Raw genomic sequence first — 27,790 nt, 5'->3', positions numbered from 1 at the left:
CGTTGAACAGCCGACCCAATTTTGAAGCTACCAATGTTCAATTCCATAGCCTTGTAATTTTAAACCCGATCCAGAAGACAAGGGACCTCCTGGATCAAGTATCGGGAGAAATTTTGCCTTCATGGAGGACGTTTTGATAGAACTAACCCACATTTGGGTTATATGGAGAGGAAAACCACGAAAACCTCACACAGTTGGCCTGAAGGCAAGGGGATTCTAACCCATGATCCGCCTACCAATGAGAATATTTTACGCCACCTCGTTGTTAGCGTATTTAAGGTCTACCCTAGAAATCATTCAGACTTTTAAGGACAAAACTCACTCAACAGATAAAAAATCTAGCATAATGAGGAACATCATTGCAACAATAAAACATTCAAGCATAATTTTCTAAAAACAGACGACATATTGAAACATTCTTTAGCATGTTCGTTGAAAATGTTGTAAAATCTAAAGAATGAATTTTTTTTTTAATCTAATTATATTTACAAAATGAGTTTATAAATAATTTCTTCATTTTGTATAGTGTGACTTGTAATAGAATAATATTTGAAATATTAGAGTAATTAAACATATTATTTAGAATTTTATAAAAAATAACAAAGACCATAACAATAGAAATTTTGCATTGTTAAACCATAAACAGGTTCAGTTGTTTTAAAATTATTTTGCTCTTTATTATTATGGTATTTCAAGGTAGAAAAAATGAAATAACGAAGGTTTGTAATCGATCAAAAATTATCAGACTCATTTTCTTTTCTTTTGTTCTGTACTGTGGGGGGGGGGCAAAAAAAACGGACCACCCTGAATAACTTTTGATCTAAAATGATCGATCTTCCCGGTTTAAGACTCAATCTTAATGGTTGAAGGGAAGGGGTACTCAAGTATGCAAATTAATTACGGGACTAAAGAGAATAGAAGGGCTAATTCATTCCGCTCTTACAGCTGAAGCTACGATTTCTCTCCTCATGACGTCACTGTATACACAGATTTCGGAGATCGCTAGCAAAGATATAATAACTTTGCATCTTTCTCTCTGTAAAAATAAGTTAGATTTTTTCCAATTATTAGATTTCAAACTTTACATAATTAACACATTATGTCCGTTCATAAACATAGTTCAAAAAAAATTTCTTGGCCATTATATTAAAAAAATACCATTTTAAACTTATAAAAATATTTCACTAGTTGGCGAAAATGACACTATAAATATTTTATTTTAAAAAGTTCAGTTTTAACTTTAATTATTAAGAAAAGCATATATCGACACTTTTTTATCTACATAATCTTTGGTAACTATAAGTTGGGTTAAATTTAGAATCCTGATTTTAAAATATGCCTTTAATAGCAATTTGTTCATACTTAATCATTAGGAAACATCAACCTTAAACGCTAATTACTGAAACAAAATAATATTGGTTCATAATGATATTTGAAATTTTACAATTGTTTATAGATATTTAAATTTAAGATAATATAATTTATAGATATTAAATTTTAAGAGAATATAATTTAAAAAAATCATAAGCATTTAGAATAACTTCATTAAAAAATATGTTATGAAATTAGGAGAATTTTAACTATATACTATATATTTTATTTACATTTTTTATTTACATTTTTTATTTACGCTTTAATTTTCTTTGACTTTATCCATTTTTAATTTTTTCGCTACCTTTCTTTTTGAAGTAACGAGGCGGTTTCTATTTAGATGGGGAATTTTTATAAAAGTTCTTAACGATAGAATAAACGTATTGCTGTTTTATATTAACTGTGTCATTTCGTTTGCAATTCGTTAAATCCATTCTTTACGTAGTTGTTCATTTACTTTAGGGAGCACGTGGAAAATTATATTTTTTCCTTTTGTGTTTCCATCAGAATTTTTGCAAATTGCAATCGCGCAAACTGGCATTTCATAAATAGTTTTAAATTTTTGTAAATTCACTGCAATAAACTGAGGAAAATCATTTTATAAAACAACAAATGTCTTGGAATATGTCACAAAAAGGAATGCTCCAATATTAGTTAGAGCTAGTTAGACAGAACGCTTCGTTCTTGAAGTAAAAGTGCAAGCTTCACGCCACAGTGACGTCACTGGAGAAAATCGGAGGTTTGGCGTGGCGAGAGTTTCTTCAAAGGAGTGAAACAGCCCTTCTATTCTCTTTAGCCCTGAATTAATTAGTGCAGACGATATTTTAAGTTACGAAATAGGACACAAAAACGCACTTTCTCTCAATAAACATACTTTTTTTCGAAAAATTCGGATTTCTGACTTTCAAAATATAGCCGCAATCTAGGAAATTTGGCCTCAATAGTTTGGTCAGGAGAGCGCTCTAAAGTTTGGACCTCTTAATATTAATTTTTACTTTCTGCATATTTCGAGAACTTTTTAAGCGAATAAAAAGATTTTTGCACAGAATTATAGAATTCGTTTATTCAAAGATAAATCCATGCAAAATATAACTTTTTGTAAGTATTAATTATTTTTCATTTTTTTTACGTAATAACAGTCAAGAAAATTTGTAAGGTATACATCTTTTTAGATTCTTTTTAAAGATATAATTTTGCATGGCAAAATACAAAATTTGTATAAAATCTGACAAACAGTTCCCGAGATCAAATTTTTAAAAAAATCGCATTTTAAAAACTCAGTTTTTCAGGTACTTAATTTGACCAATGTCACTCAAATTTTGTATTTTTTTCACGTAAAATTATATCCTTAAAAATGATGTAAAAATAGATCATATTTTTAAAAAAATCGTATTTTGAAAACTCAATTTCTCAGGAACTATTTGACCAATTTCACTCAAATTTCGTCAAGTAAAATTATATCCTCAAAAATGATCTAAAAAATTGTATACCTTACAATTCAAAATTTTTTCGACTGTTAATAAATAAAATTATAAAAATTAAAAAATATTTATTTAAAAGTTCCTTTTTGCATGGAATTATCTTTGGATAAATGAATTTTATAACTGTATGCAAAAATGCTACAATTATCTTGAAAATTTCTCGAGACATGGTGAAATACGGAAAAAGTGAAAATAGCAATAAAGGGTATAAATTTTGAACCGCTCTCCTGGCCAAACTATTAGGACCATATTTCCCAAATTGCTATATTTCGGGGGTCAGTCTATATATCTGTCCAAAAAAAGTTATGTTTGTTTAGAGAAAGTACATTTATGTGTCTGATTTAGTAACTTAAAATATCGTCTGCACTAATTAATTAGCATATTTGAGGTCACCCCCCTCTAACCATTAAGATTGAGTCCTGAAGATCCGATCTTTGATCAAAAGTTATTGTAGGTGGTCCGTGTTTTATTTTGCGCACTGTACAATTGTTTATTGAAACTCCCTATAACTCAACTACAGTAATAAATTCTAACCAATTGACTACAGATACATTAAATTTTAAATAGTCAAAAGTTGATTCGTTTATTTATTTTCTTCGAATAAATATTTTTCTGATTAAACATTACCTTCTAAGAAACTGGCTGAATTATTAGAGGGTTTACTAATCACATTACATTTATATTTTCACACAATTCCATCGAGCACTATTATAAATTTTTATGTCTATTTTACTGATCACAAAACTAATTTCTTCTAGATTGTTTGTTACTTTACAAGAAAATGCGCTGAAAGTAATCTAACGGAAGATGTTTTTATACAAGCAGATCACGTGATTCAACTTGAGCTTCAAGAAGGGGACTGGTTAATGTAAGTAATACTCTTCTAAATTTAAAATTTTCTATCTAAAAGGAAATCTTTAAGAAGATGTAAATAATTTAAAGTTTAAGCACGCTTCGTAGTTGTCCTGATGAAAAATATTTAGTTCTTATTTGTCCTGATTTCTTTCTTGAGGGTCTTGATTTTGTGCGTCTTCAGAAGATTCCATTTTTTACAAACGCAAATTTTAAAATAATCGATGTGAAGAATCTAACTTGTCAATTGAACATCTTTTTATTTTAATTAATAATGCTAGAAAGAATCACAAAATTCCATAGTGCAAACTTAGGGACAATTTGTTATTTATATACATGGTTTAGGTATATAACCTTACCTTTTGGGAATTCAGTCTTTTTATGAAGCAAAAACTCAACTATTTAACCTTCCAGCACGCGTGCTCAGTAATTTTACATGAGCGTGCCTGCGCTGTATTTTTTACGACAGCTGTTTTTTTTTACCGTTTTTGGCACAGTAAATGACAGAAATGAATATGCTAACAATAATTTTGTTAAGAAATAATCGTATCATATATAAGAATCCCATCTTTTCCACTATTAAGGTAATAGTACAGTCTGTATCTCTTGAGTATCGATTTTAGAAAATTAATATATTTATTTATATTATACACTCCGAAATTTCATCAATCATATTTAGGTCAATTATTTTTAGAAATGATTCTATTTCATCCTCTATATCCTTAGCATGGTGGTCTAGGCCAAGAGACACTATTACAATATTTCTCTTTTTCGTTTTTCAGCAGTTTGCATACTTTCCTCACTTAGAAGGTTTATCCTTGTCAACATGGAACTTGTCACCATCATTTCTTTCCCCTGAATTATTATTATCAAAATTGCCCAAAATATATATTTTTTAGATTCACTACTGATATCATTCATTTCTTTATCTTCTTCACTCCAATCGTTATCAATCTTAAATCCAAATGTTTCATTCTCTTCTATTCTTCGTCGAACAATTCTCGAAGAAAGCGAGAAAAAATTAAAGATCGTTATAAAAATTATAAATTCGATTTTGTGCAAATTAAAATAATACACGCCATTTATTAACACAAAATTACAAAACACTTGAAAAATAAATATTTTTCAAATTTCACCCTCGACCACGAGCGTGTCGTAAATTTTACGAAGAAATAATCACCTAGCACAAAACCTCGATTGAAAATAAAAATTGTCACATGACTTCCTGTTGGCACATTCCATGATTTGGGGAAGGGTTGAAAGGAGGAATAAAAATGATCTTTAGATGTCTCAGCTGCGATTCGCGAAAAAATTCATATTAAAAGACAAATTTGTCGTAAAATTTGTGCAGACGCGCACACTGGAAGGTTTACTCAAACAACAGAAACTCAATTACAAATTTTAATTAAATACTCGTACACTGTAAAAAAGGGTTTCTCACAATATGGCAAAAATGTGTCAAAATAGCTTCGAAGCAAATACAGTTGAACTTTGAAAACCTCTTCAATTCAAAAATGAAAAAGCTTACTATTCAATTTTAAGCTAAATGAATAGTGCAAAATGCCCGTTCAGCCACCTGGCCGGTTCAGTTCAGTTTATGAAATCAAGTTTTATTTTAAAAATTTCAACACGTTTTCATTAAATACTTTGAATTTTACTGATAACTTTAAAAAAAAGAGAAATAAATAAAAAAAGAAAAAAGAATTTTATGTCCAATGGTAGCATTTTAAAGACGAACTCACGTAAAAAGTTTACTCATCGGAATATTTGATGAATATAGGTTTCCCCGTGCAATTAATTTTGAAATTAAAAATAAATCATGCTTTCCAAAAATACTATTATTTCAACTGCTTCTTTGAGCAAAGATACAAATTGAATCCAAAGTGTATGGCTCCCGTAAAATTTTATTTATGTTCAAATTTGCATGTTTCTGTTATTGATTTCAAATGGTTTTTGAAATTTTTAAATTAAAACAAGTATGTATTTATAAAATGCTCCGATTTTATTTTGAATATTTATAAAAGCTACAACTCGAATGCAATGTCTATGGCATTATTTTAAGGATGGATACTTGAAGAAAAAATTTTAAGATCTAAAAATGAATATAGATTTTGCTGTGCAAATTTGCTAATTTATTTTCAAATGTATTTCTGGTAGGATTAAAAGTTACGATATGTTTGCAAAATGTAGGCATCATCATAAAAATGGCAACTGGTAAAAAACATTATTTTATAAAAGGAGTTTTCGCTTATGTTAAATTATGTTAACTTATTCTGCTTATTAAGCATATCAATACAACGCTGGAGTCTATGTGTTTTAAGCTTCTATTAGTGATTTCATTTATATGAATAATATAAATTTTTTTATTGTAATAAAAATTAGTCGTTACCAATATGCATCATTTGTTTGCAGAAAACTTATTTAAAATTGTTAAATATAACAAGTTCAAAAATTCAAGTTTTCTTATTTTATATTAATCATGCTATCATGTCTTTTTACAATGTAACTGTTTGTTAAAATTTAAAAAAATAATATTACGTGATACTTAGTATTTTCATTACTGCTATTGACTAATTTTTATTAATTTAACTTTATTGATTTTAACTGTTATTACTGATTAAAAGTTTAAATGAGTTTTAAGTAACTATTCCTTATATTTTTTGGTCCAATAACTTCAAAATAAAATCCATGGGCAAAAAATTTTATTAGTAAATAGCTGAAATTTTCATTATTTTAAATCTCCTTTAATCGATGTTAGATATAAACATTTATCCGAAAAACAAGAAATTTTTTCAATCACATACAACGAATAATATTGTTTTGTAATTAAAAATATTTAAAAGAAAGTATTAAAGATACGTTGAACTGTTCATTTATTAAAACAATGTTAAATAACTAGATTTAAACAATCATATCTGTAATGAAAAATGAGTTATGATCCTTTGTTGTTGTTTTTTTAACTTATAAAAAAATTCTCCGAATCTAAAAGTAACATCTTACTAAACTCTCCGATACTTATTTCGTAAAATTTAATAGCTTTATATTTTTATTTTAAAAGTTAAATAAACGCTCACTGCATCGCGTTTATTCATTGAAAACGTCTTTTAACTCCAATGAAAACACGTATTTGCTTTTAAAAATATATTAATTTCTTTTTCTTTTCTACATAGAGGAAAAAAGCAGGGTCAAAACTATCAGAATATGCAAAATTTACCGTGTTTCTTGGCAAACTCAAATCTCTTTACTACCAAAAATCTCGGTAATTTTTACCGAAGCGCTTTGGTAATGATTTTAGTAAAATTAATCATAAAATATAACTATGGTTTTATATGTAATAAAATTTGGTAAATGCAGTAAAATTTGATAATTTTAACATGATTCTTGCATGATGTAAAAATCATTTATTCTGTAAAATGTACATTTCAGTCTTACACTTTTACTGAATGTGTGGTAAAAACAAAACTATAACTAGGTTCCAGTAAATCATTACCATATGAAAGAAAAATTTACCAAACACATGGTTTAAATACCGTATATTTTGGTTTTATTATCAGAATTATGATTTTTTTGTTTTTACCAGAAATACCATTACTATACAGTACAGTAATTTTGATGACATTTTCTTGTCAATCGTTGAGGGGCACCTTAAAATTTTTGTTATTATTAAAAGAAAACTGATGATAAGAGATTTCATCCTATTTAAATTTTAAATATATTTTTTTTTCATCTTTAGGGTCATGTACCACAACTAAAATAAATCCGGATGAAATGTTTGATACGTATATTAAGTTTCACTTCAGTTTTTTTTTCTTAATTAATTGAACAATTAGTAAAAACTAATATCACCTTTACCAGAACATGAGATAGGAGTCAGCTTAAAAGTTTTTAATCCACATTAAATATTTATGACGATTTTTTTGTTGTTGAAATTTAAGACAATATTTATCAATAACTATGAAAATAACAACAGAAAGCTTAGAATGTGCATATTTATTTATATTATTTCAATTTGCTTTCAAGAGTTTAAATAAATGGATTTAGATTTTGATATTTATATTGTTATTGATATTTATATTGTTAATTATGATGTTTTTTGAAAATTAAAAGTTGTGATAAAACTTTCTGGAGTGAAAGCAAAGTATACATATTAGAAATATACGTTTAGAAATTGAACAAATAGAAAAAAAAATATTAATAACCTTGACTTGAACGGGGAATAAGAAATCAGTTTGTTTCGTATAGAGTGATACTGAAACACTTTTCTTCCATATTCATTTTTTTTTTGTCATTTTTTTAAAAATAAATGTTTATCAGCAACTGTAAAAAATAACAACCTTAAGCTTAGAATGTGCACAGTTATTTTTTAAATTTGCTTTCCGGTGTAAAAACAAATGAGTTTAGATTTTGGCTTTTAAAATTTCACGAAACAACAATGATTTTAAATTCTCTTTAGCATCGAAACAAAATAATAATAATAATTTATTATTCACTAGAGCGGGAGATAACAATCAGTTTTATTTTGTCTCACTATTTGAGGGATAATGAAACGTTGAAAACTTTTCTTTCTCTAATCATTATTTGTCTTCTTTTTTTTTAATTTTAAAACAATATTTATCATCAACTGTAAAAATATTTATCAACAACTGCAAAGAATAGATGAAGGTAATTTATCATTTTTTTCGCCGTTTCTCAGTATTAAAGGGATACTGAAACTTTGAATATATTTCTTCCATATTCGTTTTTTTTTTTTTGTCATTTTTTAAAAAAAATTTAAAACAATATTTATCAACAACTATAGAAAATAACAGCTTAAAGCTTGGAATGTGCACATTTGTTTTTGTTATTTCAATTGCCGGCCAGGTGGGCCGAGTGGTTGGCGTGTCTGACTGCGGAGCCAATGGCCGCGGGTTCGAATCCCGCTCTGGGCATGGATGTTTCTCTCTCTGTGTTGTCTTCTGTTGTGTGAATGAGTGAATGTGGCCCACCCTATGAACGGGTTTGTGGCAGTCAGGCGTGGGTAACGTTGCTCGTCTCCGTGACTTTGGTTCACAGGTGCCCACTGGGTAACGCTAAATGAGTAACAATCCCGGCATCTTCTAAGGCGAAGAGCGAAGAGTTCAGTGCCTGCCATTATAAAAAAAAATGTTATTTCAATTTGCTTTCAATAGTTATAATAAACGGATTTCGATTTTGGCATTTAACTTGTTAGGAAGGTAGAAAATACGCAGCTTTAACATATAAAATGATGTTTTTTAAAAATTAAAAGTTGTGATAAAACTTTCTGGAGTGAAAGCAAAGTATATATATTAGAAATATACGTTTAGAAATTGAACAAATAGAAAAAATAATAATAATAACCTTGACTTGAACGGGGAATAAGAAATCAGTTTGTTTCGTATAGAGTGATACTGAAGCACTTTTCTTCTATATTCATTTTTTTTGGTCATTTTTTTAAAAATAAATGTTTATCAGCAACTGTAAAAAATAACAACCTTAAGCTTAGAATGTGCACAGTTATTTTTTAAATTTGCTTTCCGGTGTAAAAACAAATGGGTTTAGATTTTGGCTTTTAAAATTTCATGAAACAAGAAATTACGCAGCTTTAGCGTATAAAATGATGTTTAAAAAAATTAAAATTTATGATAAAACTTTCTGGATGGAGAATACATATTTCATAAAACGTAAACTGGAAAAAGTAATGGATGGATAATACATAATGTTTTCATTTAATTAAAAAGGAGAAAAAAAGCTTAAAATTTGAAAAAATTTTAAATTTTTTTTGAAGTTTAAAATTTGTAGAAGTTTATTATTATCCATGCCCTGCTTAATTTAAATAGCACCTTATTCAGAATAGAATGTAAAACTAATTCAGTTTCTAATGAAGAAAAGCATCATTTTTTTAAGCTCAGTATGGAGAAAAAAAATTCTTCTTTTTCACTGTTTTAATTTTGTAATCAATGCAAACAAAATATCTAATAAGCAGGAAGGTCTCAGGTTCGAATCCCGCTCGGGGCATGGGTGTAATTTATCTTTCTGTTGTATCAGTTTTTCTTGTTATCTATAGTTTCATCAATTACAATAGAATGACGAAATGTTTTTTTAATTTTGACGGAATACGTTTCCTCGAAGAAGTGACGAAATTTTTGCTCGGAGCATATACTAGGAAACGGTTTCGTCAAAAACATAGAAGGTTTCGTGAAATTTGAGTATCCATTTATTATAGTGCATGTTTCAAAGAATGCGGCTACCCCCTTCATATTTTGAGGGTCTAATATTCGTATTCAAGGGAAACAAAATTTATATTTATTCAAGTTTATGTGTATGATATCGTAGCTAAAAATATCCTCTCTGCATCAAAAATAGCGTATTTAAGGTTTGCTCCTCAAACCATTCATAGGACTCAATCTTAATGGTTCGTTTGAGTGACTTCAAATATGTTAATTAATTATTGAAGACGATATTTTAAGTTACAAAATCAGACATAAAAACGTACTTCCTCTAAATAAACATACCTTTTTTCGATGGATTCGAGTTTTGTACCCACAAAATTTTGAATTTTGCCATAGAAAATTGCATACTTTAAAATGATGTAAAAAATTGCATTCCTTATCATTCAAAACTTTTTCGACTATTATTAAAAAATGATAAATATGTATAAAAATTTATTTTTCGCAAAGAATTATCTTTGGATAAACGAATTTTATAATTATGTGCAAAAATTTTTCAACTCACTCAAAAACTTCTCAAGATATGGCGAAATGCGCAAAAAATAAAGTTAACATTGAGGACTCAAACATTGAATCGCTCTCCTGACCAAATTATGTGAACCCTATTTCCCAGCTTGCGGCTATCCCCTATATCTTGGGAGTCAGAAATCTGAATCAGTTGAAAAAAAGGTATGTTTAAAAAAATAAGGTAAAGGTGTGTAGCTGATTAATATCCTACAGAATAGATGTGTGAAAAATTTGTATCTGCAACGAAACGCTTTTTGTACATAAAAATTATTTTTTGCTTAATTTTTCTACAATTGATGATTACATGAATGAACTGATATTTTAGTTAAAAGTATGAAATTAATTAAATATTTTAGTCAAAACAGTTTGTATAAATATATATTTATGCCTGAAATATCTTAATATAAAATACTAAGAGATTAAAATATTATTATTCGTATTAATAAAATATTTATAACTATATATATATTTGAATTTCTTAATTGTTTTTCTCATGACTTAGAATCATCCTAATTCTAAAAGAATGTTATGTAAAACAACAACAGAAAAAAATATGTCTTTTTCACAAATTCTTGTAGTTAAAAATTAAGCTTGTAGCAAAAACATAAAATTTCCTGACCATTTTAATTCATTTCAAAAAATAAAAAAAAATGCTTTGAAGACTTAGCACGATTAGTTTGAATTGAAAAGAATTTTATAGCGATAATAAAGAATGTAATGTGTAAAAAAACTACCCAATTATTTTTAAAAATTATTTCTTGACAAAACAGACGAAATTATAAAAGGCTGTTTTTATGCTAATTTTACACCATCTTATGAATTTAAAAAAAAAAATTTGAATTATTTATTTGATGAATTCTGAAGAGATGAAAATTTATCCTTTTTGCTATTTTTAGTTTGCAGATGAATCTTTCCGGTAGTACCGAAGAAGAAATGGAAGTATTTATTGATCCACTTCCAGAGAGAGAAGCTATTTCATGTAATTTAGCTGTTCTCCCTGTACAAGCTATGTCTCATTGGAAAGTAGGCATAACAGATAATATTACTTTGAAAGATGAGCTCCTTCTAGCTGGGACACACATCTTTAGCGGTATTTTCTTTCTTACTCATTAGAATGTGTAAGGATAGGAACTTAACACGTTCACGCCGGGGTGACCCACCGGTGGGTCACGCTATATTGTCTCACCTTGGCAGCGCACCGGAGTAAAAACTGGTAAAAATAAATTTCATTGTTTAGTTTTTTTCCGGGAATAATAAAAATCCATAACTACCAATTGTTTTTAACGGGTGCAATTTTTATATTGAATTGCTTCCTCGCCGTTATAAATTTCCTTACAGTGAATTGTTATTGTTGAGAATAGATTAACTCCTCTCGAATATTATCTAATATTGAAATAGTTCTTCTACCAGTATTTTCTCTTTTCCTGTACCAGTATTTTCACTTTTCCCGGCGTGAACGTGTTAAAGCAGTGTGACTTCTGTTGTTGCAGATTAGATGACAAATAACTTATGTTAGGGTAATAAGATGTTAGTTTAAGCAGAACTGTTAATTCATTTTTGCTAGTTATTTATTGTTAGCTTGTTTTTTTATGGTTATTAATTGCTTTTTTGGCATTAATTGTGTATTTTTTTGTTAATTTTTTGTGAATTTTAAATTAATTGTTAATATGCTTCATAGTGAACTTTGTGATCGGTGGCGTGCCCAAAATATAGCGTCACGTGCCATAAATGGTACGCGTGCCATTGGTTTGCCATCCCTGCTATAGGCCATTTCTTAAAACGATATAACAACACTCCTGGATGTTTAGGGGAAAATTTTCTTCCGCAAAATTTGTGGCAATCTATTCCGTGTATTGACGGAAAAAAACCAAAGAGTTTCATAAAATTTTTTTGTTTTGTCCAGCAACAGAAAAATGAACCATGAAATTTCTACTTAATGGTTGATTCTTTAAAAAAAATTTTCTCTATTCTCGGCTTCCAATGTAATCACAGCAAATAAAATATTATCAATGTTTCTTTTTTCCATTTCATTTGTTACTAAACTGATAGTCGGTTGAGTAGTTCAAATATTTGATTAATTAGGTAAATTATTTTTAGTTTGAACATGAATACCAGCGATAGGCTGTGAAGTTTCTTACATCTAAAATATAACAGTTCGAATTCAAAAAATGTTTTAGACAACTGGATGATGGCATGTTTTCCGGAATCAAGCATTTTATTAAATGCTTTTTGGTTGATTGCTTGAAAAAATGTCTGGGTTGACTTGACTACTTACAAGAAAAAAAATTTAAAAAAATAGAAATACGTATGATAAAATTCCCACCTTACAGTGGATTTTTAAATAAAGTTTTGACTAAACTCAACTTCCATTGCAATTTCAGGAAATAAAATATTACCATTGTTTCTTTTTTCTGTCAATTTAATCGAAGTCAATTGAGTAGTTCAAATATTTGACTAATTAGGTAATGATTTTTAGTTCGAACATGGATACCATCGACAGGCTGTGAAGTTTCTTGGATCTTAAATATAACAGTTCGAACGCAGGAATGTTTCCGACAACCTGATGATGACGTTTGTTCCGGGAAAGGTGCTTGCTTCACTGATCCCACAATGGTAGGTTTCTATTGTATTGTTATGTAACCAGCTCTTTTAAATATTTTTGAATCTTTGTTAGAAATGGAGTGAAAAAACATTTATAATTGGGATCGCAAATTCACTTATCTTTTCAAAAGATCAAGTATGGTCTAATAATGAAATAAAATTCCGAGACAAAACCAGTCACACTGTATTGATGTATATTTGGAAAATTACTTATATTTTCCAATCAAAAATATTATTTTAATTGAGAAGCACTAAAATTTTCACCAATATTTATGAAAATCAATGCGAGTAAAGAAAGAATCAACTAGAATATGATTATTGGTTAAGTGAAACTTGGATGAGTTTGCTAAACAACGTTTACGTTTTAGTTTCGTTCTCGAATTAATAAGTTTTATTATTAGCACTTATTTCTTGTGCTTCGATTGATTGTAATAATTATTGGCCAAACTTTGAGGCGTATTTTTATCACTTTAATAATAATTTGCAATCCTATTTCGCATTTTTAGATACTATATTCGATATAAAAACAGTGGAATTCTCATTTCATTATAAATATTAATATTAAATTAATCTTTGAATACAAAAAACTTAATTCAAACACCCATTTTTTGGCAATTTTTACCTCGTAAGATTTTATACGTTTAATACGTGAAAAATGTTCTGAAATTCTTCCACAATGCTTTATGCAGAGAAACTCAGCTGAAACAAATTATAAAATTTAAATTTTGAGGTTTCTACCATCATTTAGCGAACCTTTCAAATGTTTTTATCTTTTTAATTAAGATAAAAAACATCGTCAATAATTTTAAAATTGAATTTTTATTTACATTTGCATACAATTTTATGAATTTTTATTTACAGACAACATTTACTTGTCACTGTTGCCCAGGGTATGTTGGACGATTTTGTGAAGAAAAAGACGGTTGTTACGCTAATCCTTGTCAACATGGTGGATTTTGTGTAGATATTACAGAAGGACTTACAGGCTCAACATTTCAGTGTTTATGTCCACATGGTAATCACAAATATTTTCTTTCTCTGCTTAATAATGGAATGTTGGAATGCTTCTCAAACAGCTCAATTTTTTACAATCATGAAAACAAAGCACCGTAAAAAAGCGCTGGAAGGAAATTCAACAGAAAAAAAAGCACTATTCATTATTACATAAATTTAACGCCTGATTCTCTTCGAGCCGTTGAATCCGAATTTAATACAATTAAATAATTATTCGAAGATTATTAAATATTTTTAAAATAATTAATTAATACTCAAAGTTTAATTTGAAGTAGAATGAAAGTAATTTTTAATATTTTATGCAATTTTTTTCAATAAATAATATATATTGTATTATTATAAATAATGTATTAATTTACAATGCATTCATTAAATTAATGTATTTTGACTAACTTTCTTTATCTGAATATGTTTAAGATTAGCACATTTTAGCATCAATTGATATTTTCACTCCCTTAAATTTTGCTAAAAATAAAGGAATATTAATAATAAATAAAAAATAAAATGAAAAATAAAATAAAATTATAATTTTTTTTTCAAAATTGTTGAATATTTTTAAATTCTTCGATCAAATCTTTCAGAAGAAAAAGGACGATTCATTTCAGTGTAAAATTCGTACTTGCTACATGTTTGCGATTACTTATTGTTGGGTAAAACGAAAAGTATTTCTTTTTTTGTTCAGAATTTTGCAAGGTAATGAGCATATCAAAACAATGAGTAATTTATTCTCCATACTGAAAGGGGTACAGCTTGTACAAATTTTGTATTAAAATTTAACTGCTTTTTAAAATTTTAAATTTACTGTAAGGATTGCTGCTGCTTTGCTTTTTATGGATTATTGTGACTGATAGTTGGTGAATGAAATCAATTAGTCCGAATTTTTATAAAAGTTTCTTGCCTACATGGAAATCGTAGTCTTCTGAACCATCGAATGTACTGAGAATGAACTAGTTTAAAATCTTCCTTCTAGGATATCGGGGACAAGCATGTGATGAAGAAGTAAATCTTTGTGAAAGAAGACCTTGTTTGAACAATGGTACATGCAAAGGTAATCAAACAACATACTGGTGTGAATGTCCTCCAGGATATAGTGGCCGTCACTGTGATGCTAATGTTAATGAATGTCTATCAAGTCCTTGTGTCCATGGTGTTTGCGAAGATGGACTAAGTGGTTACAAATGTTACTGTCTACCAGGTAAAAAACTTTTTCTTTGATTAAATAAAACTATTACACACTTTATGTATTGGATACCAATTATTAAAGTTATTATTTGAGATGGCATAAAGTCTCTATCGAAATCTATTTCATGAAAATTAGGCAGCGACAGATTGAAAAGATGAATCTCACTCAAAAAAATAATTCTGAAAATTATTTCCCAACAAATTGACTTTCCAGACTTGAATCCTTCTAAATTTCAGACTCAAGGACATGGTCTACTGTCATTGTCACAAAATTAAAAATAACATAGCTTAACATTCCCCGGTACTATATGCTGCTTTTAACTATGAAACATGTGATTTCAAAATTTTTGATGGTGACTGACTGTGATTTTGAGTGTGTTTTGTAAAAAGGAGATATTTCAATTTTGCAGTTTCAATAAATAAATAAAACAACGTATGTAATACATTAGTGATTTTGAGAGAAAAAAAACTTTTTTGCTGGATTAAAATCTCATTATTTCATAAAGCCATTACCGAATTTTCTAGCATGCTGCATATTTTTTGCTAGAAACTCTAAACATGAATTCCCTGTATCAGAGCCACCCCATAAAAACGTTTCAACTTATTATTCAATTTTATATACGGTAAATATTTAGTATTTTCAATAAAACAAACAAACTCAAAAACTTAATTTTCTGCATCAATATACCATCAAAATTACTTAAAACAGATGTAACTAAGCAGAATTTCAATGATAAAGCACTTGATAATTTACTGCAAAGAGGGATAATCAACTATGATTATTTTTTTTACTATACTCTGCATCAAAATTATCTCTTACAAATTTTATTACGATTTGAAGACACAGGTTGGTTAAAGTTAAATTATTGGTAGTCAGAGTACTTTGGCTGGTATTTAAATGGTACTCAGACGCTCATAATTTTAATTGCACTGAAAAGGACTGGTTATATGTTAATTAGGTTAAAGAGTCGGTGATTGCGTTAAAAAGTTGTCGGAAATTTTGCCAATAGGAAAACTATTTGTAAATTAAGCATATTAGCAGTCATTTGCATATTGTTTACCGACAAAGAATGTACTCTTCTTATTCGCGATCACAATGAACTATAGGGGGCGTTGTTGTATGAGAAGAATTCCTGCGATTTCTATATGAATAGTCATTCAGTTGCTCTGGGGACGTCTTTAATGTAGCGTGCAGTATTATAACCTTCCTTCTTTATTTAAATTTAAAAAAGAAAAATGTTTGATATTCTTTCTTATGCAAACGAAAACAAAATGGTATCTCTTTTTTTTTTACAGAAGGAACATCCAAAGCACATCGGAAAAAAATATGTTTCTTCTTATTAGTGTTAAAACCATTGCCTGCGAAATCGTTTTGCTAAATTTAATGATGTAACATGAAATGCTTATTTTAACTTTACTTTTTATAGTTTTATGAATCATATTACTTCAAACACTGAAATATGCAGAAAGTATACAAAGTGCATAATTTTATATCATTTAATTTTGCAGAAAAGGTTTTTTGATAACAATTTTTATCAAAAAATTTTAAGTTTCAATAAAAATTATTATTTATAAACTAAGAAAAGCAAAATAAAGAATGCTTACGAAAAAAAAAAAAACGATTCGAAAAATTCCTCAAATTAAAATAAAAAACTTTCATGTTTTTTTTAATGTTAATCGGAAAACCAGAAAACCATTCTATAGAGAACTATCATCAAATTACAAAAAAAATTTTTTTGCAAGTAAATGTTTTATTATAAAAATCATAACACTTACCTGATTTATAAATCCGGAGAATTCCAAAATGATATGCTCTTCGTCTGAAATTTTATTCTCAAATAGATTATCCCTTACATAGATTATCCCTTTATTACTTTAAGATGGCATACCAATCAACAAAATTTTATAATTTCAAGCTGTCGATATGAATTTCAATATATAACTCGAAAACAGAATAACTGAATTCTAGTTGAAATTTTTCATTGAAAATTAAAAAATACTTACCAAGAAAATGATAAAAATGCATGAATAATCAACACGAATGATACTATTTCAAGTAATTTGGATGATTCTTTACTGCTGTTTTTTGAATTATATAGATATAGAAATATATACTATTCTATAAAGAAGAATATTCTAGAACTATTACTGACTACTATTCTATTCTATACTATTCTATACCGTTCTGAAATCGCATTTATAAAATTATTTTACTGTAATACACACATCTGTAACAACATGCGATCACGAAATCGAAAGTTATGCTATTGATAATGGAAAGATAAAAAACTATTGAGAAACCGTTCCTCAAATGTTGGGCTCGTTCTGTTTCAGAAAGGCTTACCAATGTTCTGGGCCGTTTTTTCAAGTTTTTCAGCCTTTTCCTTAAGGAAATTTTGCTTTTTATTTGCTGCTAAAAAATGGCGTCCTTCCTGCTAATGATTCTGATAGAACTAAATGAAAATTTAATAAAAAAAAGCCTGAAAATAACCTAATCGCTAGAGGGCTTACTCGAGCGTTGCAATTGGGAATTGCGTTATAACTCCACTTAATAGTAAAATTTTAAGTATAACCTCAGCCCCATGATCTCATAATATGCATTCTAAAATGAGGCGCGATGGTTCAGGGGATAGAGAGTTCACCTTCCAATGAGGTGATCATGGGTTTGAGTCCCTTCGCCGCCAGGCTAACGGTGGGAGGTTTTCGCGGTCTTCCTCTCCATGTAACGCAAATGCGGGTTAGTTCTATCAAAAAGTCCTCCACGAAGACAAATTCTTCCCGATACTTGATCCAGGAGTTCCCTTGTCTTCTGGATCGGATTCAAAATTACAAGGCTACGGAGTTGAATGTTAGCAGTCGTAAACCCAAAGATTGGGTCGTCTGTTCAACGACGGTTATGCAATATGCATTCTGAGTTCCGTAGGACCTGAGATAGAAGTAGATGAGTTCCGTCGTGTTGAATATTTGAGGTAAATTTTGTCATACTTTTTTTTCTCAACTTTTTATTTTAAAAATCTAGATTTTTTGCTCATATATCAGCAAAATCTATATAAATAACGAGTTTTGGCGTTAAAATGTCTAGCTATTGAGGTATACGATATACCAAAAGCAGAAAAGTTACGTAATGTCTCTCTTTACGCGAAAAAATCTTTTTAAATGAAACTATGTTTTATGCACTACTAATTAACTTTGAAACAAATTTTACTAAACTTTGTAAATATGTAATTAACATGAATAGGTTACGGAGGTGACCACTGTGAGTTTGAGTATGATGAGTGTGATTCCAGTCCTTGCATAAATGGAGGAGCTTGTGAAGATCTAGTTGCTGGTTATCGATGTCATTGTGGACCAGGATATCAAGGTCGGAGATGTCAAGTTAAAGTGGACCTTTGCCAACCAAATCCTTGTCCCACCCCAGCACGTTGCACTGATCGAGGAAATAACTATAGCTGCATATGTCATCCGGGATACAATGGTTAGTACTTTTTTTTGTGTGTATAATGTGTCACTATCATTTGCTAAGTCAGTATTTTTATAACGTTTAGGAAGTATTAGTCTAAAAACAAAGATATGCGTTAAAATGATTAAATAACGTAAGATGGTACGTATTCATTTTTGTTTCAAAAACATTCTCAATAGTTTTCTCTGACACGTTTCACAGAAGAATAGGATTCAAACTCAATAATACTAAAAAATATATAATTAAACAACTACAGTAATAGTTATTATACTGCAAGTATTACGTACAAACATTTGATTATGATTAAAAAATAATCTATTTTATACTGTTTCCCTCCTTTTTACCTTAATTTGTGATTCATTTCGCATTTTGGAAATCCGGCGTTTTTATTGTTAATTGCACATTTTTAGGTCCTGGGTGTACTCAAAAATATGATCCTTGTTTTCCAAATCCCTGCCAAAATGGAGGAAGTTGTTGGCCTAGTTTAGACTCGTTCTTTTGTTCATGTCATCAAGGATATACAGGTGACACATGTGAAGGTAACTCTTGTTTTACTTTGGATGCATGAATGGAGATCTTATTGAAACTATTTATTGTATACAAAGATGCAGTTATCGATTAAGAATTTTATTTAAAATACCATTTAATATACAGTGCGTGCAAAAGAAGTCGTATATTTAAAAAATTTCATATATATTGTATATTTAAAATTTAATTTTTCAAGAACTATTGGAACTATCGAATTGATCGATCTCAACCAAATTTGGTATTTTGTCATATAAAATTACGTACTTTAAAATGATGCAAAAGTTTTCATACCTCACAATTCAGTTTTGCTTCAACTATTATTAAATGAAATAAACTATTATTAAAAATTATTTGTTGTATAAAAGTATCGTTGGATAAACGAGCTTTATAATGGCACGAAAACATTTTTCGATTGGCCTTAAAAGTTCTCGAGGCATGATGAAATATGCAAAAAGTAAAATTAACATTCAGAAGTTGAAACTTTCGGTCTCTCTTCTAACTGAATTATTGAGACCATATTTCCCATTTTTCTATATTTTTTAATATTGTTTAGGGTGATGATGTCCACTGTTATCACCTTGAACAAAAACTGCAATAAATTTGTAAATAATTAGAGTACAAACAAAAGCAAAGTATTTTTAGAAAGCTAAAGTACAAGGATTCTAAATTTATAATAAACTCGACTTGGAAAATTTTAACCAAAATAATGTTTTTGCACTAGTCAGATACCTTAAAAAAAGTATAGTTAATATTAATAGGAGGTGTTTAAATTTAATAGTTATTGTTGTTACTAGACTAATGATATGTAGATTTAATATCCGTTTCAGAGCTACGCTACCCAGGAATGCCTTTAGCGCATAGCCTAGAAGATACATCTATTTATCGCAGTGCTACTATTGGTCCATCTAGTGCCCCTTTGAATCATTTACATAATTTGTACATTGCTGGTGCCACTCTAGCAGGAGCATGTTTGATAGTTTTAGGAGTTGTTACACTTTTCCATTGCCGAGTTCACAAGACTTATCGCAGATTTCGTCGCCCTTCTTCAACTAAGGAACAGATGTGAGTAATCTTTTAAATGAAAATTCGTCTCACAGGTATTCCGAGCATCATATTGTAATAATAGAATTCTTTACATGAAATTTTATAGCAGAACTTTTCTCCTTAATGGGTCACTCAGATTGTTCAATACGAGAGAGTTTCTTCTCGCTATCTAATGAGAAGAACGTTCTTGAGGTACAAATTTATTTTAATTCTAAAGATTTAGCTTATTCGGGGATGAGTTAAATTTTCTTAAATTATATTTTTTAACTTTCAGTAAGTATGTAATTATTGAATTCACGAACATCTTTCGTTTTAAACTAACTGTTATTAATTTTTTTATAGTTAAATTTCAAACAAACTAAGTTTCAATTATTTAATTCAAAGTATTATCTTTTAATAAAGTAGACATTTCACCACGTATTGTCATATTATATACTGTTCCCTTTTAAAATTTGCGAACCTACAAAGTACAATGACTGAATTTTTTGTTATTGGGATTATGGCAAAGTTAGAAAAAAAAAACACTATTACAAGACGGAACGTTTTGAAGATTTGACAAAGAAATGGCAGGATGCTGCATTTCATGGCTTTTTGCCATAAAATTCAGATATTCGATAGCCTGACGAATTCGATTAATTAGAATCACGCTTTAAAAAGAAAGGCATTTTTCTTTTCGTTTGACTCATGCTAATTACTCAAACCCAATGATGTAAAAAAAAAACATCATGGTTTTTGAAAGACTGGGAAAACCAGGGAAATTTGGAGATAAAACCAGGAATTTTGAGGATTATTGGAAATTTTAAGAGCAACAAAATTAGCTCATTCCCAATATAAATTGAGAGATAAATTTATGCAATTTAACTGCAGTAACTACAATATTAAAAAATTTAGCATTTGCTGCTGATCAGCTTGATGTATTTCAATTTACTTGCAATAGTTTTCAATGTTTTTATTCTAAACACTTCACTTCAAAAATCCAGTAATACTTTGTTAAAAAACAATTTAAGTGTAACATTTTCAAATTGATAAATTTATTTTAAAAAATTTCTAACTATAAATGTTCTTGATATTTAGTTATAAAATTTTAATAATTTTTGAAAATTAACAATTATTTAAAAAAAAAGTATGATTCACTCGTTTTGCACAGATTTTTTACCAGGCGCTAAATAATTATAATTGTCAAATCTTAATAAATAGGCTCAAAGAGCAACGCCCGAAACACACGAAATAAGAAAAATGGAAACAAAATGAAAACGAAAGTAAGTTAATACTAAGTTCGTGTGTTTGTGACGTTGCTCTTTGAGCCAATTTTTATGGATAAGAAATTACAAGAAATTTCTAAAATTAATAAAATTTTATAATTAAATATCACCTTTGCCATTTATAAACTTTAAATTACCTTGCGCACTTCCATGTTTGGGCCAATCCAAGGTAACTAACAAATCAAACGCGCTTCAGCACTGCAGTACGAACGCTCCATTAAAGCGATCCCTGTATTTAAGCTTCTGTTTTCATATTTTGTAATCTGGCAATCTTATTAGGTAAAGATTTTGAATCATTCTTGGAAGATTCCGGTATGTGCAAGTTCATTTGCATTCGCTACTCGCTTTATAGATTCAGTTTTGTGTTTTGTTCTGTATTTTCTTTACATTTTATTTTCTGTTTTTTGCTTCATATGTTCTATTTCGTATACATATTTTACTTAATGTGTTCTATTTTCTTTTCAATTTTTTGAGTGCTTCTCACACTATTGTATTGATATATTTTAAATAAATAAAAAATTTTTAAATGTTTTTAAAAATATTTTTTCTTCTCTTTTTATGAATCTTTAATATTTTCCATTTTTTCTCCATATATTTACTCACTAATTTTCTTCGTTTTTCTCTCTTTTCTTTTTGTCTTTATTTTGCTATCTATCTATGTATCTGATTAGTATTTTGCTATGTATTTCTCTTAGTTTGATGACAATTAATGCAAAATTTGTGTTTGCTTTCTTAGCAAGGGATGCTTATTAATTTATTTTAACTTTTGGATACTTTTTGGTATTTTTTTTTCAATACGAACGGGATATTGAAAAAAGCCATGGGGAGAGAAAACTGTGAGAGATATCCCCCAAAAAGCTAATATTCGCTGACAAATAAACTTCAAGAGGCAAAGTATAATAAATTGCGGAAAATAATTACTTCAAAATTAGTTGCAATCGTAGACTCTTATTACACGCAGTCGTAGTTTAATATTACTATTTATAATCACAATTCAAATTAAAGTTTGTCTGAAAAAACTTCTCAGTTTTAAAATGATGGTAAGTATCATAACTGAAATAAGGATATTTGTGTTGGATTTAAATGTTGTTAAAATAAAGTGGAAAGAACAGAACAGGGATACGATCGTTATGATGCTATAATGAAGCACCTTCTTCAGTGTTGAAATACAAAGGAAAAGAGAGAATCACAAAGATGAAGGAGAAATTATAGATAAGTTATAAGTAAAAATAGATTTACTGTTTCCATAAACCAGAGACGCCCAATCTATATCTGGTGGGCCAAAAGAGGCTTTCGAAGCTATGTGACTTGACCCTTGAACTCATTCTTTTTTTCTGCTGTGCTCTGTAACAATAAATTGCTTATCAAGTTCACAGACTAGCTCTAAGAATCGGATAGTAACTATTTCGTTTTACAAATTTTGTTATAGTAATGGATTTAATGTTTAAAGTGAAATGCAGTTTTTTACGAATTTGTATTTATAAATTGAAAAATAAAATTTCTAAAATTTATAAGAAACATAAATAGAAATTATTGAAAACTTTATAAAAAACTAGAGATAATTCATGTCAAAATACCAATGAGAGTCATCACATTTTTCTGTAATTATGAACACCCAATAGTAATTTAAATAACAATTTTTGTTTCATCTGGATAATAATTAAATTAAACTTTTGGGATGTAGGAACATTTTAATTTTCTGTATTATTTTTTCTTTTGTGAACGTGTTAATTTCTTATAATCTTTTATAATATTTTAACTCGTTTGTTTGGATATATTTACATGAAATCCGTTTACGAATTTTAAAAAATAAGTTAGTATTTTCTGGGTAAATGCCTATTAAGTCATTCATACTACTTTCATGTAAAATGTTAATTCTCCCGGCTATTTCATGATTATAACTTAATATTAATTATGTCATCCAACATAGTATTTGCTAGTTTTTTTTTTGCCCACATCCAAATGCGGTTGTGCATCTCTGCCGTAAACTATTGGTCAATCAGTTTTACTCATTTATAATTTATTTCGCATCTCTGTATTTCAACACAATAGAAGTTTCTTTATTATAATTGCAAAATGTCTCTTAATGTGTCATTATTTGTCCGAATCGTTTTAAAAATGATTGCGATGAAACACCGAGTGTTTTTTTCCCATCAGCATTATATGATATTAGTTATGACATTATTTGTGTGATATTATTAGTGCACATTGTTCTAAAAATGATTGTTATGATACTCAGTGTATTTTTTCCCAGCGAAGACCCAGACAAGTATTCACTGAAGTGGTGTGGGAACGTTTCTAAAGAAGAAATTAAGGACAGATTTCCTCTCATTCATGATGGTTTTGCAAAATAGAATTATGTATATTAGTGCTCTTGCATGTAAATGAAATCACTATAGCTTTCAGATACACCATTAATTAGCTCTTTTGTACTTATTTTCATCATGCCAAACATTTTCAAGAGTGGGAAAATATCTTTCAAAAGAAAGCTATTTTTAGTACAAATTCTTCGTGTCAATTATTTCTAAATTTGACTATTATATGCCATTTTTCTTGTGTGAAAAGGGATCTTTCTAGTAAATGGATTTATTCAGATTTTGTTCTCTTATTTAATGATAAATGAATTCATGAAATATAGGATTGCATTAACATTCGGTATCAAGTGAACAAAAATAAAACGTGTATTTTTAAATGATTAAAAAAGTATTTTTATTGTTTTTAAACGAAATGTGCCATCTTTAAGGAAGACTCGATATCAAGCGAATGACGTGTGTTCATAACAAAAAAGAAGTTCATTTATTTTATGTGCCAGATAATGTCATTGAGTGTTTTATAACTCAATCTTGTGTTTTTTTATGTTTGTAAACTTAATTCGACAGTGCAGGTCAGATACATAGTTGTCCTTATTCATCAATAACGCACTAAATGAATTTTCTAGAAAGGTCCATTTTCAAAATACAAATTGTTGTGATATTGTTAATATTAAAAGTATTTTAATGTTGAAATTTAATTATCCTGCTTCTAAAATACAGTTGTGATATTTTGTTGTCTTTGAAAAATAAGAATGCAATTAAAATAATGGGTCAATAATATTGTTCTTTGTATATACCATTGAAATTCATGAAGCAGAGGAAAATTTCATTAGCAATGAATGTTTTGTTAAACTGAATGTCCAATGTGCGTATGTTTTGTTCCACTTATTCATTATCATGCAATGTAGTATATTTGTATAAAGAGTGTGTATATATTAGTTTGGTGAAAAACTTCGAATTGAAAATAGGCTAAAAGATATGTAAATTGCGTTTAACTTAAAATCCTGTTTTTGAATGATCTGAAGGATCTTTAGGGAACGAAACATTATTCATTATGAAAAATCTCCGTCAAGGAAAAACATAATTTTAACAAAAATATCGAAACTTTATCGAATTATAATTGAAACAATATATTTTTAAAATTAATTTTTAATTATTTATTCCTGACAGATGTGCTAATTCAGGTTGCATAGATTAAAAAAAAACACTTAGTTTCACCAACACTAATATATGTATGTGTATTAAGATGCGTCGAAAGCCAAGAAGCCGAATTTCTATAGATTTTCTTCAAAAGTCTGGTTTATTTTCTCCGTACTTTTTTAAATCAGTAAAATGTTTCTTCTATCAGAAAAATCTTTAAAAAAAAATAGAAAGAGTTTTTATTATTAAGCAGTTGTCCAAAAGTGGAGAAATAACATCGATCTAAACTTAAAGCTCAGACGACAATTAAATTTAATCCCTAACTACCTCAAAAGACTGGGTGAAGTTTCATCCTCTATTTCTCGTGCCTGTGATATTTCCGGGTTTAAGTGTTCAAAAACAACGAGCCAAAATGACTAAAGCAATCCATTTCTTATGCCCGGAACCATATTTATTTCTCAATCTATATAAACCCAAATAGCAGAACCGGACTATTTGTAATGTGTTTAGAGGTAGTTAGTTTATTTTAAACTAGATGTCAACACTATTCAAATGTTTTCTCCAAAGTTTATCCAAAAATTAAAAATACATATAGTGTACGTATACTTAAATTTTAAGGATTTTCTTGAAAAAAATATAGCACTTTTAATGCTTTTCTTCAAAATTATGTGATCATTAAGGAGTTAAAGCTAGTTCATCGTAAAAAATTTTAAAGCAGCGTAAAACTTTTTATTTTTAATTTCAACGAAAAGTAGAATAAAAAATAATTTTTTTTATTTTGACAAAAAGATAAGTTCAAGTAAGTAATTTAACCTTATTTATTCATGCTAAAAATAATTTTTCAATAGCATTTTCTGATGTCTTTATGAAATATTTCAATAACAAAAGGCCATTTTCTTACGCGTGAAGTATGGAATTGTAGAAAAAAAAATTTAGCGGCTGTTAACGTTGTCTTCCCCCTTTTGAGAAATACCCCATTAAATTTAGTCTTCACAAACATGAAAGTAAATTGCCATTTTTTTTTTCATTTGGGGCATTTTTATGCCCCAATGTTGCACAGGTTTGAAAAGGCGAGAAATTTTTTAATTACAAATACAAAACTTATGTGTATAAAAGTAAAAAAATTTCTACCAATGGTTATTTCCACCAAATGGTCAGTGCATTACAATGGCCATAAATGATCTCCTCAAAATGGTCAACTTAAAAGAGGATAATATTTTTAAAGCATGTAATTTAGTGGTGGCAGACTTTTTTTGCTTCCAGTGGTTCCATGTTTTTTTTTTCTTTTCTGTAACCTTTCATTTTTCGCAAAATCTATCTAAATTCAAAATTTTTGGTTTTCGACTCCACCAAATATACATATCGCGTTCATAAAACGATTTTTACCAATGCTTTTGAGCAATGCTTGATGAAAATTATTATATAAATAAAATAAATCAAACAAAAAAAATCACTTAAAAAAATTGAAATTTTAATTTAAAAACTTTAAAGTTATGTAATCAGTAAATGCATCACTTGATCATTACTTTTTTGTAGAAATTATTTGTTATGAAGAAGTGTAAATATCCAAATTTCTCTGCTGTAGTTCCGTGCCAAATAAATTTGCATTCAATCATTTAACTAATTAAATGAAACTTTTTTACAAACTGTATAATTACAAGCTTGAAATATGTTTTGAGAAGCTTTGTCAAAATAAATGTATAGAAACGTACACATTGGGGATCAAAAAAATAATAATATTAAGGTAAATCATCAAACGCTTGTTTATTTGTCAATTGTATCACAACAAATGCACTTTTTCGGCAAATGTTTGCTGAGTTCCGTTCCACCATTTCGCTGATTGGGTTCGTATAAATCATCGTTCAATTCCACCATTTGGTTTAATTTCACCATTTGGTCCAATAATCGTCGATTTGCTTAGTTCAATTCCACCTTTTGATTAACTGAATTCCAATAAATCGTCGAATTTTTAAGTTCAATTCCACCATTTGGTTGACTAGATTCCAATAAATCGACGATTTGCTTAGCTCAATTTCAGCATTTGGTTGATTGGATTCCAATGAATCGTCAATCTTTGGGAGCTTTTTTTCTTTTCCTAAATATTAATTTTTGACCCCTAATGTTTGGGTTTTATTGAATTTTTGACAAGGATTTAAAAAATATATATTAAGTTTCACTACACCCTCCTGTATATATTATGAGCATCAATTGTTAGCCCAATAATTTGATTTTTACAAGGTGCTTTGCTTTTTAGTTTCTGCAAGCAAAGGTGTCCATTCGAAAACACGTCCAACACAGCTTTATGTATAGCACATTTCTTGTAATATTTTTTTTCTCATGCAATGAAGAACGCCACAGTGAAGTTCCAAAAATAAATAGAGCATTAATTTTTAACATTAGCTAAAAATTGAAAAATATATTTTATTTACTTGCAGATGGTTGGAATAAGCTTTATGTAATGTCCAAATAGCTTATTTCATACTATCGAAATTTTCTTTAATATTTAAATGTGCAGTAGCTTTCGTTGCACTATTTCGGGCATCAATTTTAAAAAATTAAGAGACCACATTACCTAATAAAAATGTCAACAGTTTTTATTGCTTTATTAAAAATATCATCACTTCATCTGTATGATTTCAAAAGTTTGAAAGGATTTCAGGTAGAATATCAGAAGTCTTTTCAGCAAAAACAAAATTGTAAGGTGCTTTTTCTCATGTAATCGTTTGAATTCTTACGAATTTTTTTTCAGTTATCCTTTTAACTATCAAATTATTACTTGGGTACATAAATTGTCAACTATTTTTATTTC

General features: G+C 28.5%; 1 protein-coding gene across 4 annotated transcripts in view; it reads left to right on the top strand.

Moving 5' to 3' along the window:
• The window catches only part of LOC107446277 (uncharacterized), a 32,350-nt gene extending 5,632 nt beyond the window's left edge, over positions 1-26,718 (top strand). Inside the window, exons 2-10 of one of the 4 annotated variants that reach the window (XM_071187403.2) lie at positions 3,611-3,720; positions 11,335-11,528; positions 12,915-13,051; positions 13,901-14,054; positions 15,024-15,248; positions 18,474-18,710; positions 19,106-19,234; positions 20,051-20,285; positions 23,789-26,718. In XM_071187403.2, coding sequence (XP_071043504.1) covers positions 3,611-3,720; positions 11,335-11,528; positions 12,915-13,051; positions 13,901-14,054; positions 15,024-15,248; positions 18,474-18,710; positions 19,106-19,234; positions 20,051-20,285; positions 23,789-23,831 — 1,464 coding nt within the window. In that variant the 3' untranslated portion in view covers positions 23,832-26,718. Of the gene's footprint in view, positions 1-3,610; positions 3,721-11,334; positions 11,529-12,914; positions 13,052-13,900; positions 14,055-15,023; positions 15,249-18,473; positions 18,711-19,105; positions 19,235-20,032; positions 20,286-23,783 lie in introns of all 4 variants that reach the window. The other 3 variants (XM_016060903.3, XM_016060895.3, XM_016060888.3) reach the window with 3 other exon arrangements.
• The last annotated feature ends 1,072 nt before the right edge of the window (positions 26,719-27,790 follow it).

This window comes from Parasteatoda tepidariorum, chromosome 11, assembly GCF_982258835.1.
Source record: "Parasteatoda tepidariorum strain Cologne lab strain chromosome 11, Ptep-v5.0, whole genome shotgun sequence".
In the NCBI taxonomy this organism is placed as follows: domain Eukaryota; kingdom Metazoa; phylum Arthropoda; class Arachnida; order Araneae; family Theridiidae; genus Parasteatoda; species Parasteatoda tepidariorum.
The sequence above is the reverse complement of the archived record's forward strand: the minus strand, read 5'-3'. Positions and strand labels throughout refer to the sequence as shown.